At 43.1% G+C, this 12,784-nt stretch overlaps 1 protein-coding gene across 4 annotated transcripts in view; it reads left to right on the forward strand.

Annotated features, from left to right (window-relative positions):
• Window positions 1-6,513: 6,513 nt before the first annotated feature.
• The window catches only part of PARP16 (poly(ADP-ribose) polymerase family member 16), a 22,640-nt gene continuing 16,369 nt past the window's right edge, over window positions 6,514-12,784 (forward strand). For 3 of the 4 annotated variants that reach the window (XM_077747043.1, XM_077747058.1, XM_077747067.1), the window contains exon 1: window positions 6,566-7,376. In XM_077747043.1, the coding sequence (XP_077603169.1) occupies window positions 7,203-7,376 (174 nt within the window). In that variant the 5' untranslated portion in view covers window positions 6,566-7,202. The other variant, XM_077747050.1, reaches the window with a different exon arrangement.

The raw sequence follows: 12,784 nt of genomic DNA on the forward strand, positions 1-12,784 counted from the left end.
AAATAAACATTTAAAAAAAGATTTTGAAAAATGTGAAAAGCCAAAGTCAAGGAGGGAATCTTGGAAGCAGTAAGAGAAAAATAAGTCATCACAACAGAACCCAAATAAAATTAAAAGCTGACTTACCAGCAGCAGTGGAAGCCAGAAGGCAGTGGGATAACATGTTCAAGTTGCTCAAAGAAAAAAACTGCTGACCAGAATCCTATATCCAACAAAACTATCTTTTGAAAATGAAAAGGAAGGACCGCCTGAGTGGCGCAGTCGGTTAAGTGGTTAACTTCAGCTCAGGTCATGATCTTGCAGTTCTTGAATTGGAGCCCCACTTCGGGTTCTGTGCTGACAGCTCAGAGCCTGGATCCTGCTTCAGATTCTATGTCTTGCTTTGTCTCTGCCCCTCCCATGCTCTCGCTCTGTCTCTCAAAAAATGAAAAAATAGGGGCACCTGGGTGGCTCTGTCGGTTAAGCCTCCGACTTCAGCTCAGGTCATGATCTCATGGTTGGTGGGTTCGAGTCCCGGTCAGGCTCTATGTTGACAGCTAGCTCAGAGCCTGGAGCCTGCTTCAGATTTTGTATCTCCCTCTCTCTCTGACCCTCCCCTGCTCTCTCTCTCTCTCTCAGAAATAAATAAAAACTTAAAAAAAAGTTTAAGAAATGAAAAAATCAAAAAGTAAACATTAAAAATGAAGCAAATTTGCAGATAAAAACTGAAAGAATTTGTTGCTAGCAAATCTACCTTACAAGAAATACTAAAGGCAGTTCATTAGGCTGAAGGCAAGTGACCTCAGATAGTAATGGGAGTCCACACAATAAGCTGAAAAGCACTCATAATTATAAAAGACAGAATAAATGCAGTTTTGTTGTCCTTTCCCTTAACTGATTTAAAAGGCAATTGTATAAAACAATATGTATATAATGTATTGTTGGGCCTATAGAATGGAAATGTAATATACTTGATGAGAAGAGCACATAGTGTTTGTGCGGGAGCAAAGCTGTATTGGGCTAAGTAAATGTCTCCAGATGGTAACTCAAATCTGGAAGAATATATAAATACAACCAGAAATGATAAGTAAGAATAATAATATAACAAAAGTGATAAATATATACTTGCTCTCTTTTCTCCTCTCACCTTCTTTAAAATGACATAAAATTATGTAGAGTAATAATGATAACAATATTTTGTTTGGCTTGTAACATTTATAGATATGATCTAACAGTAAGACTACAAAAAGGGGTAAACAAAGAGAGCTATATAGGAGTAACATTTCTATATATTGCAGGAATTAAGTTAGTAAATGTATGAAGTTGATTCTGATAAGTTAAGGTGTATATGGTAAGCCCTAGAGAAATCACTAGGTAAATTACTTTAAAAAAATCATTAGAGGATTTAAAATGCTAAATCAGAAAATATTCATTTAATATAAAAGAAATCAGTAAAAGTATGAATAGAGGAACATAAAAGATCTGAGACGCATAGAAAACAAAAAGTAAAATATATGTTTAAGTACATCAATGAAAGCATTAAATGTGAATGTATTAAATAATTCAACCAAAAAGCAGAGATTGTCAGACTTTAAAACAAACAAATGAGATCCATCTATATGCTGTCTACAGGAGACACACTAGATTAAAAAATACAAGTAGGTTGAAAATTAAAGGCTGGAAAAAGATGTATCATTCAAACAGTAAATAAAAGAAAGCTGGAATGCTTATCCTAATACCAGACAAAACAAACGTTAAAACAAAAAAAAATGTTACTAGAGATAGAGACATTTTATAATTTTGAAGAGGGTGCTCCATCAGGAAGATATAACAATTATGAACATATAGCACCAATAAGAAAGCATACATGAAGCCAAAGCTAACATAAATTAATGGAAAATTCCACAGTAATAGAGACTTCAATATTCTACTTTCATTATTAGATAGGACAACTAGATAGACAATCAATACGAAAATATAAGATTTGAAAATACCATAAACCAATGAGACCTAAGAGACATCTATACAATACTTGACCCAAAAACAGCAGAATATACATTTTTTCTCAGGTGCCCATGGAACATTCTCCAGGATAGGCATATGGTAGTCCATAAGACAAAGCTCAATAAATTAAAATAATAGAAGTAATGCAAAGTGTGTTGTCTGACCACAATGAAATGAAATGTGGTTCTCTGACCACAAAGGAAGAAATTTGAGAAACTCAAAAATAGGTAGAAATTAAATGACACACTCCTATATAACGAACATGTCAAAAAAAGAAATCAAAAGAGAAATTAGAGAACACTTGAGCTTAATGAAAATGAAGACACAACATATTAAAACTGATGGGATGCAGCTGAATATAGTGCAGTGCTTAGAGGAACTTTTATAAATTCATAACTTACAAATTTTCTCAAGCAGTGCTCAGAGGAAAATTTATAGGTGTAAATGCTTACATTAAGAAAGGAGAAAGTTTGGGGCGCCTGGGTGGCTTAGTCGGTTGGGCGTCCGACTTTCGCTTAGGTCATGATCTCGTGGTTCGTGGGTTCGAGCCCCGCGTCGGGCTCTGTGCTGACTGCCAGCTCAGAGCCTGGAGCCTGTTTCAGTCTGTGACTCCCTCTCTCTCTGACCCTCCCCTGCTCACGCTGTCTTTCTCTCTCCTAGACATAAATAAAAAACATTAAAAAAATTTAAAAAAAAAGGAGAAAGTTCTCAAAACAATAAACAAAACTTTCACCTTAATTAACACTCTCAAAAAAGAAGAGCAAACTAAACCTGAACAAGCAGAGGAAAGGAAATAAAATAGATTGGAGCAGAACTTAATGAAAGAAAGACTATTAAATAATAGAGCAAACAATGAAACCAAAAGCTGGTTCGCTGATAACACCAACAAAAGTGACAAAACTTAGGGCTTCTGGGTGGCTCAGTTGGTTAAGCGTCTGACTCTTGATTTTGGCTCAGGTCATGATCTCAGGGTCCTGCGTTGGCCTCTCTCTCTGCCCCTCCCCTGATTGCACGCTCCCCAAAATACATAAATTAATTAAGCAATTAAATAAAATCAGGGGCACCTGGGGGTGCCTGGGTGGTGCAGCTGGTTAAGTGTCAAACTCTTGATCTTGGCTCAGGTCATGATTTCATGGCTTGTGGTTTGTGAGTTCAAGCTTCATATCAGGGTCTGTGCTGATGGTGCAGAGCCTGCTTGGGATTCTGTCTCTCTTCTTTGTCCCTCCCCTAGTTGTGTGCATGGTGTGCACATGCATGCTCTCTCTCAAAATAAACATTAAAAACATTTTTTAAAAGAGGTAGGTCAAAGGAGAGAAACTATGATTCTGTAGACAGATGCTAAAAAAGATTTAAAAACATTTTTAAAAAAATAATCAGGGGCACCTGGCTGGCTCAGTTGGTGAAGCATGTGACTTTTGATCTTGGGATCATAAGTTCGAGCCCCATGTTGAATATAGAGATTACTTTTAAAAAATCTTTAAAAAAATCTAAAATCAGAAATGAATGAAAGGACGTTACTACCTACCTTGCAGAAATAAAAAGAATTATAGAGGAATATTATGAACAAGTATATTTCAATAAATTAGAAAACTTAGGTGAAATAGACAATTCTTAAAGACTCACTCTATCAAAACTGATACAAAAAGAATAGACAATTTGATAGACTGATCACAAGTAAAGAGACTGAATTAGTAAAAACAAAAAACAAAATAGGGGTACCTGAGTGCTTGGTCTGTTAAGCATCTGACTCTCAGTTTTAGCTCAGGTCATGATCTCACAGTCTGTGGGTTCGAGCCCTACATCAAGATTCTCTCTATGCCCCCCCCAATTAAATAAATAAACTTTAAAAAACAAAACAAAACAAAACAGCTACCCACAAAGAAAAGCCCAGGCTCATCTGGCTTTACTGCTGAATTCTACCAAACATTTAAACAAGAATTAATATCAATTCTTCACCCTCTTCCAAAAAATAGAAGGGAAGTGAACACTTCCCAACTCATTCTATGAGGCCAATTTTATCCTGATATCAAAACCAGACAGAGACATCACAACAAAACTACAGACCAATATTTTTATGAATATGGATGCAAAAGTCCTCAACAAAATGCTAGCAAACCAAATCCAGCAACATATCAAAAGAATCATGTACCATAAGTATGTGGGATTTATCCCCACTAAATGCAAGATTGTTTTAACCATCTGAAAATCACTATAATACATTGTATCAATAGAATGAGAAACAAAAACCACATGATCATCCAATAGATGCAGAAAAAGTGCTTGACAAAATCCAGCACTCTCACAGTGAGAAAAACACTCAACAAACTAGAAATAGAACTTCTTCAACCTGGCCAAGGGCATTTCTGAAAAACCCACAGCTAAGATCATACTCAAAAAAAGCATGTATGATTTCCTGGTAAGATCAAGAACAAGATGAGATATACACTGTCACTACTTCCATTCAACATTGTACTGGAAGTTCTAATCAGGGCAAGATAAATAAATATAAAGTATCTGCATTGGAAAGAAAGAAGTAAATTTATCTCTATTCACAGATGACATAATCTTATATTTAGATAAATTTAAAATGTACCAAAAAAACCTGTTAGAACTGGTGAACACATTCAGAAAATTTGGAGGATACAGGATATACAAAAAGCATGCTACTCTTGAGTTTAAGTCCCACTTAAACAAATGAAATTAAGAAATGATTCCATTCATAATGGCATGAAAAAGAATGAAATATGTAGGAATAAATTTAATTAAAGAAGGACAAGACTTCTATTCACAAAACTACAAAACATTGTTGAAAAAATTTTTTAAAGATCCAGATAAATGGAAAAACACTTCATCCTCATGTACTAGATGTACTAAGTACCTAAGATTTCTTTTGAATGTGATGAAAATGTTTTAAATTGACTGCAGTGATGGTTATACATATCTGTGAATATACTAAAAACGATTGTGTTTTACATTTTAAATGGGGGTACTGTGGATTATATTTCTGCAAAGTTGTTTTTAAAAAATATAAAAAGGAAATAAACGGGAGTGCCTGGCTGGGTCAGTTGGAAGAGCATGGGACTCTTAATTTCAGGGTCGTGAGTTTGAGCCCCACATTGGGGTAGAAATTACTAAAAAATAAGTCGACTTAAAAAGAAAAAAAAGGAAACAAACACAATGACACAGAACTAGTTAGCTGAGCTTGCTCTGTAGAATGCCCAGACTCTGAGGACTGCATCTTCAGAGGGTTTCCCACACCGCCTTGGGATGTGGGTATTTTACGATGATTTTCATTTCATGTGTGATAGGGGCGCCTGGGTGGCTCAGTTGGTTAATCATTTCATGTGTGAGAAAACAGATTTAGAAAGCAAATTTGTTTTCATCCCACAAACAACACTTGAGGCCAAGGAGTTGGCCTTGTCTAAGGGTCCGCAGTGAAGAAGAGGTGGAATGAAGGAGGGTTCTCAGGTCTCTAGCCCCTCCTGCTGTACACACTGCCTTTCTGGGCCTGAGCTCCAGCAGCCATGTTAGTTCCTGGGTCCCATGAGGTCCGGGGGACACTAGGGGTCTCGTCTGAAGACATAAGGGTCTAAAACACTTTTTTATGTGTCTGGACCAGGCCGGTCTTCATAGAAACCAGAGGTTTGATGTGGACTCCTGGGAGCAGCCAACACTCATTGCCTGGCCTGGGAAACCATGTGGTGTCTGGGAGTCCAATATTGATCTTCCTCCCAAAGTCATAAATACAGTCCAAAGTCACAGACCACCTCTTCTCTGAATCCAGAGTTCAGCTCAGCCTGGCTGGGGAAGGAGGGGAAGCGCCTCTCTCAGAGGATGCTGGCATATAGGAGCTGGGGGCAGGGTACTGAGGGGGGCTTCCTGATCTAGGAATTAGCAATTACCTATGCTTAGATTTCCATGTGACCGTGAGGCCAAACTGGGGTTTTCTCTAATGGGGTTGTGAATTTGGAGAGGGGCTGGGAGTCTAGTCCCTTCCCTCCTGAATTTAGGTCAATTTACCCTCTGGCTTCCCCCATTACTTTCTTTGCCTGGCTCTTTTTCTGACAAGACCCCAAAGGAGGATCTTGCTACATCTTGAGGGAGAGGCCAGAGACAAGCAATGCAGTGAATTCTGGAGGCTGAAAGGCAGAGGAAAGATCTTTTAGTTTTCAGACCTGGATGTGAATTCCAGATTCACTCCACCTGGCTATGGGTAAGCAGTACAGCACTTTGAGACCCAGTAGCCCTGGGTGTTACATGGCTCTGGCGAGGAGGGTTTTGGAGAGAAACGATTGGGCCTAGGTCGTTAGCAATTCCCCAGGCGAGACAAACAGGCTCAGTTCGAGGAGCTGGAACAAAGATAAATCCAAGTGCGGGTCAGTTCCCCCCAGGGCTTCTGTGAGGAAAGCATGCAGGGGCGTAGGCGACTCCACCGGGGCCGCACACCTTGCGTCTAGGGGTCTGGCGTGGCGGACATAACCCCGCACCCGCGACGGGAAGGACGCGGGCAGGGGCGGGGCCTCGGCTGGGCTGGGAGGAGCTCGGAGCAGCGTGGCGAGCCGGGCGGCTAGGGGAGGTAGGTCGGGGCGCGCAGCCGGGCGCCGGAGTCCATCCGGCAGGCAGGGCACCGTGGGCGGACGTGCGCGGCTGGCTGAACGCAGGCGGCACCGGGGGCAGCCGGGCCAGCGCCGGGGCTTCGGCGGCGTCGGACTGGAGGCGGAACAGGAAGGCACGGGCGGTGCCGCAGCTTCGCGCGGAGCGGGGGGGGGGAGCGGGTCTTCCCCTGCTACCCCCTGGGGGGTGTCCCCCACCCCGCCCCAGGCTCCTGCAGAGGACACGTGTCAGCACGTTCCCGCCGTTGTCGTCTCATCCCATGTCATAGCCCCTCCCCCAGGCCTGGGGCACCCCCCCACCTCCGGGCCCCATTATCCCTAGGCCCAACCCCCCAGGCTGACCCGCGGGGCCCAACAGGGTCCCTCTCTTCCACCGGCGGGTCTCCACAGGCAGCGAGCGGGAGCGTCCCGGCCCGGCCCCTAGCGGAAGACACTCGTCAGCACGTTCTTACCCCTGTCATCTCATCCCTTGGCCTAGCTCCACCCCAGGCCTGGGAACCCTAGTCCCCTCTGGCCCATTGTCCCTGGGCCCAGCTCTGCGCTGACCGCAGGCTCGGCCCTAGCCCGTGATCTGCGCGTCTCCACCGGCAACGCGCCGCCACCCGGATGCAGCCAGCAGGCTGGGCGGCCGTCAGGGAGGCGGTGGACCGCGACATGCTGGCCGCTGACCTCCGTTGCAGCCTCTTCGCCTCCGCGCTGCAGAGCTACAAGCGCGACTCGGTGCTGCGGCCCTTCCCTGCGTCGTACGCCCGCCACGACTGCAAGGACTTTGAGGCCCTGGTGAGTGTGCTTCCCTCTCCACCCCTTCCCGCGCTGTCCTTTGCGTCCCAGGCCACGTGGCCTGGGGACCCGTATTAGTAAACATGCCAGCCCCCAGACTTAACATTCCCAGCCTGGCCTTAGGGAAGGTTTCTGTGAACTCAGATTACTCACCCATACTCTAATATCGACTCTCCCAAAGCTCTTGGTGGCTGCCTTGTTAATGACAAGTGATTCCCAGGAGTGAAGTGAGGAATTCAATAGTTGCATAGGCCTCCACAAAATTTCCCAGCATGGCCAGCAGTAGGGTGTTGATCTGAATCAGATGATTCTGCTAAATAAGAACTTATCCATCCCTTGGCAAATAATCAGACACCAAAAATCACAGAAGGCACCGAGACCTTGATCTTCAAATGAGATAATATATGGGCAGTACTTGTATAAACTGTAATATACAGTACAGATGTAAGCTGTCATTCTATGAATCACAAGGCACTTCATTTCTTACAGAGTTCACCTCAGGGTCAACATTCCAGATATCAGTTGTCTTTGTAACTCAAATATTTGGACTTACCTAGAAAAATATAATTTACCAAAATTGATTCTTATAAGAACTAGAAAATCAAAATAGCCTATAATCATTAAAAAGGCAGTGAATTAGTAAAAGATTTTCCCTTAAAGAAAACTCCAGACCTAGTTGGCTTCCTTGGTGAATTCTACCGAACACTGAGGGAATAAGTGTTTCCAGGTTTACTTTGTGTAAAATTCTTCCAGAGGATTGAAAAAAAAAAAGCTAGTATAACCTTGATCTAAATCTGGTAAATACAAGGAAAGAAAATTATAGGCCAATGTCATTCATGAGTATAAATATAGAAGTCTTCTATAAAATATTATGATCCTGAGTCTAGCAATGTGTAAAAAGAAGAATTCCTCATTAACAGGGTGGATTTATTCCAGAAATCAAAATTAGTTAAATATTAAAAAAAAAATGGGGGCGCCTGGGTGGTTCTGTTAGTTAAGCATCCCACTTCTGCTCAGGTCATGATCTCGAGGTTTGTCAGATTGAGCCTTGCATCAGGCTCTCTGCTGTCAGTACAGATCCTCTATCTAGACCCCCACTCCTTCCCCACTTGCATGCACTCAAAAATAAATAAACTTAAAAAAAAAAGTCAATGAATGTTATGAACTATGTTAACAGATTAAGGGAGATGTTTAGAATCAACAGATGTTTAGAATTTTCTCTGATGAGGTGGTCAGGGCTGGGTTCCCTCTTTGCTATCACTCCCAGGAGGTCTAGGGACAGAGGCCCAGCCCCTTGGCCCTTACCTTATCCATTGCAGCCCAGGCTAGGGATGTGTTAAGGACACCTCAGGCACAGTGCACAGGCATTTCAGGGGACAGGGAGTGGAAGGCTGGAGAAAGATAAGCCGACTGACTTTCCCTGTGGTTTATTCTGAAAATTCAGATCTTCAATTTTGTGAGTTTGTGATACCAGAGCCTTGGGGATTGGAACTTCCTTCAGTTTTGTTAATAGATGAAGTGCCTGCTGTGGGCCAGGTGCTAAGGATGCCAAATTAAAGACCGAAGGAGAGGTTAACAGTATGTTCAGCTGTACTATGGGGTAAGCCCTAGAAATATATATATATATATATATATAATATGGAAGTCCAGAGCTGGAATCCCAGTCCTCCACAGTGGCCTGGAGTCAGGGAGCATTAAGTAGAGGCAGTGGCTGATGCCACTGAATCCCTAGGGACATGGAGGATTTCAAGGAGCAGAGAAGAGGAAAAGGGTTTTCTAGGAGGAGTATCAGGATGGGCAGAAAGCCAGGTGCTCATCGAGAAGGACAAGTCTGTACTTCAGTGTGGTTCTCATGGGGAGCAGGAAGAGATGAGGTTGACTGGAGTAAACAGGACTGAGCATGTCTTACCAAGGACGTGTTGATTTTATCCTTGGGCAGGGGAGGGTATTAGTGAGATCCAGTATGCATTTCTGAAAGATCCCTGGGGTGGCAGGGTAAGAGGGGAATCTGTTCAGGAGGAGTAGACAGAGGAGGAGAGATTGGAGTCAGAGGAACCAAACTCACCAGAGATGGTACTGCACAATGCACCTTGTTAATTTTTACCAAGAGACATGCAAGTGAATGAGAATGCTCAAAGTGTTCTTTTTCAGTCTTCTTGGCAAACAAAATCAGGTTGTTTGATGAATATAGGATAAAGGCAAAGGGAGCTTTGAAATTCTTTTAATTTGTTCGCACTTTATAAATCTTTATTTAAAGAGCATTTATTAATGTGATATCCTTTAAATGTTTTTTAATGTTTATTTATTTATTTTTATTTTTGAGAGAGAGAGAGAAAGAGACAGCATGAGCAGGGGAGGGGCAGAGAGAGAGGGAGACACAGACTCTGAAGCAGCCTCCAGACTCTGAGCTGTCAGCACAGAGCCTGATGTGGGGCTCGAACCCATGAACCATGAGATCATGACCTGAGCTGAAGTTGGAAGCTCAACCAACTGAGCCACCCAAGCACCTCATTGTTTATTTATTTTTGAGAGAGTGATAGAAAGAGAGAGAGGGAGACACAGACTCTGAAGCAGCCTCCAGACTCTGAGCTGTCAGCACAGAGCCCGATGCAGGGCTTGAAAACTCATGGACCGTGAGATTATGACCTGAGCCAAAGTTGGGACACTTAACCGACTGAGCCACCCAGGTGGCTGTTTATGTGATTTCCACACCCAATGTTGGGCTCAAACTCATGGCCCCGAGAATAAGAGTTGCACTCTTTGAGCCAGCCAGGTGCCCCTAAAATTTATTTTTAATTATGCAAACAAATAGTGGTTGGTTATATTTTTGTTTTAAAAAATACAAATGATACAAATAAAGGAAAAGTGCCCCTGATAGAGTCCACTCGATTTCACATCCCTCCCCATAGGTGTCCATGCTCTTAGTTTGAGGCACTTCCTTCCTTCTTCTCATACCTATAGTCCCTTAGGAGAGCATTGGTAATTCAGGTAGCCCCAAATAGCCACTCCTTTATAGTGACAGACTGTCCAGGCATGGGGCTTACTGTGCCACTTCTAGACAGTGAACCCTTTCTCTCGAGGGCCACTGGAGAAACACAGACAGATTCTTACCATCCTGTTCTGTCGCCATATTCCTTATATGGGCACCATTGTTAGGGAAACTAGCCCAGGCTGAACAGCTTCTTGGCTGTCTGTAGGCATGGTTTTAATGAGCAGTTTCTCAGGAGAAAGCCACTCACCAGGCAGGGCCTGGCATGTTGACCTCTGGGGGCATGCACACATTCTTAAATAAATATACTTTAGGTTTCGTTTTACCACATGTTACATGAATTACAGGAAAGATGCAGAGAACTTGGCATCTGGACCTGTATCTGACCCAAAGTTTAGCTTTTTAAATTTATTAAGTAAACTCTACCCCTAGTGTGGGGCTAGAACTCACGATCCTGAGACCAAGAGGCACAGGCTTCACAGGCTCCTCGGTAGGCTGACCTACCCAGCCAGCCAGCATCCCTCAAAGGTTAGCTTTTAAAGAAAATGGAATCAGGTCCAGAGTTGGCCTTCTGGATTATATTGTGGTTACCTGAAGAAGGAAGGTAGGGAGCCATTAAAAAGTCTCTCATTGTTAGCTAAAGCACTTGGAAGTAATGTGAAACAGTGTATCATTTTAAGCTACTTTTAATTCATTTTCTCAGCACTGTGAGGTGTCATTACACACCTATAACACATATGTTGCAGTTTCCAAAATTTAGGACTCTGGCTAAATTACTTCATGGCTGTTGCTTTCCTGGAAACATCCTTTGCTGAACCAAGCTTTGAATGGCTCTGGCCTTATTTCATCACAGCCCCCAAAGTCCCAAATCATCTCTCATCTCTTGTGCCTTATTTGGAGGACATTTCTATTCTTTCTGGGGTTTTTTTTGGGTGTTTTTAAATGTTTATTTATTTTTGAGAAAGAGACAGAGCATAAGCAGCTGAGGGGCAGGGGAGGGGCTCACACACACACACACAGACACACACGCACGCACACATGCATGCACGAATCTGGAGCAGGCTCCAGGCCGGGAGCTGTCAGTACAGAGCCCAACACAGGGCTTGAACCCACAAACCTGGGCTCAAACCAACAAACCATGAGATCAAGACCTTGAGGTCAGATGCTTAACTGACTGAGCCACCCAGGCGCTCCAGGACTTTTCTAATTTGAGTCAGCTCTTTGATTTTGCGCTGGGAGTTCTTTGTATTCCCCGAGCCTGGCCTGAGTGGTGCTTCTCAGATATTTGAGGAATCAAATTAGGTATGTGCTGATTGCCTCCGGCTGAGGGTTTCTGATTTTGTTCCTTGGGAAAAGGGTTGGCTAAGCTCTTATCAGCTCAGAGCGTCTCTGAGATTCTTGGGATGTCCTGTAGCCCTGACCATTGACCTCCAAACTTCAGATTGAGCTATCCTGTGCACAGTTCGTGTTCCTGAGTCACTTGACACAGAATCTTGTGATTGATGTCACAGCTCTTTTTGTTTTGTTTTTCCCCTAGAAAACATCATGCCCTGGTTCACCATTAACCTGAAGACCCTTTCTGAGAGTAGGAGGTCAGGGGAAATGGCTCCTTTGTGTCGGTTGCAGACCTTTGTCACCCAATGTGTGCTGGAGGACCAGCAGCATCAGCATCACTTGGAAGCTAGTTAGAAGTCAGAATACTGGGCTCCACCCCAGACCTACCAATCAGTACCTGCATTTTAACAAGATTCTTGGGCATTTGTGTGCATAGTAAAGTGTGAGAAGCACTGTATCTAGCCTACTCCATTCCCATCTACTATTTTGGGGCCCGAACTGCACTCATTAACTCTTCTGGTTCTGGTCTATGGCTTGTACTCTGTAGCCAAGCTGACCACCCAGTGTCTAGGATAAGACATAGATAAGCTTCTGTCTGTCCTGACCCCAGAGGGTGCCTGCCCTCTCCATGCCATCTCCCTCATTTGATATAAAGGATTTGGATCGACATAGACATGTGGTGTGACTGTTGGTGACTGTGTGTCTACAAAAACGCCTCAGCCTGTGGGGTGGTGATGTGGAGGGTCCAGGGATGGGACCATCCTTCCAGTACAAACTATGCCCTTCCTTCCCCACTATCCCAGAAATGCAGGCCTTTCCTTATTGATTGATGACCAGGAGAGGGGGGCATTTGATTAATAATATAGTATCTGTATATTAGCCAATTTGATAATAAATTATATTTAAAAATAATAATACAGTACCTAAAGCTTATACGATACTAATAGTACTTACTACCTGTCTGGCACTGTCTTGAACTTTCTCTGCATGGAACTCATTTAATCTTCTTAACAACTCAGTGATATAGGTTCTGTTATCATCTCCGTCACCATCAGTTAATCAGCATATGTGCTGGTGGTAGATT

Source organism: Crocuta crocuta, unplaced genomic scaffold (assembly GCF_008692635.1).
Source record: "Crocuta crocuta isolate KB4526 unplaced genomic scaffold, BGI_CrCroc_1.0 scaffold130, whole genome shotgun sequence".
In the NCBI taxonomy this organism is placed as follows: Eukaryota; Metazoa; Chordata; class Mammalia; order Carnivora; family Hyaenidae; genus Crocuta; species Crocuta crocuta.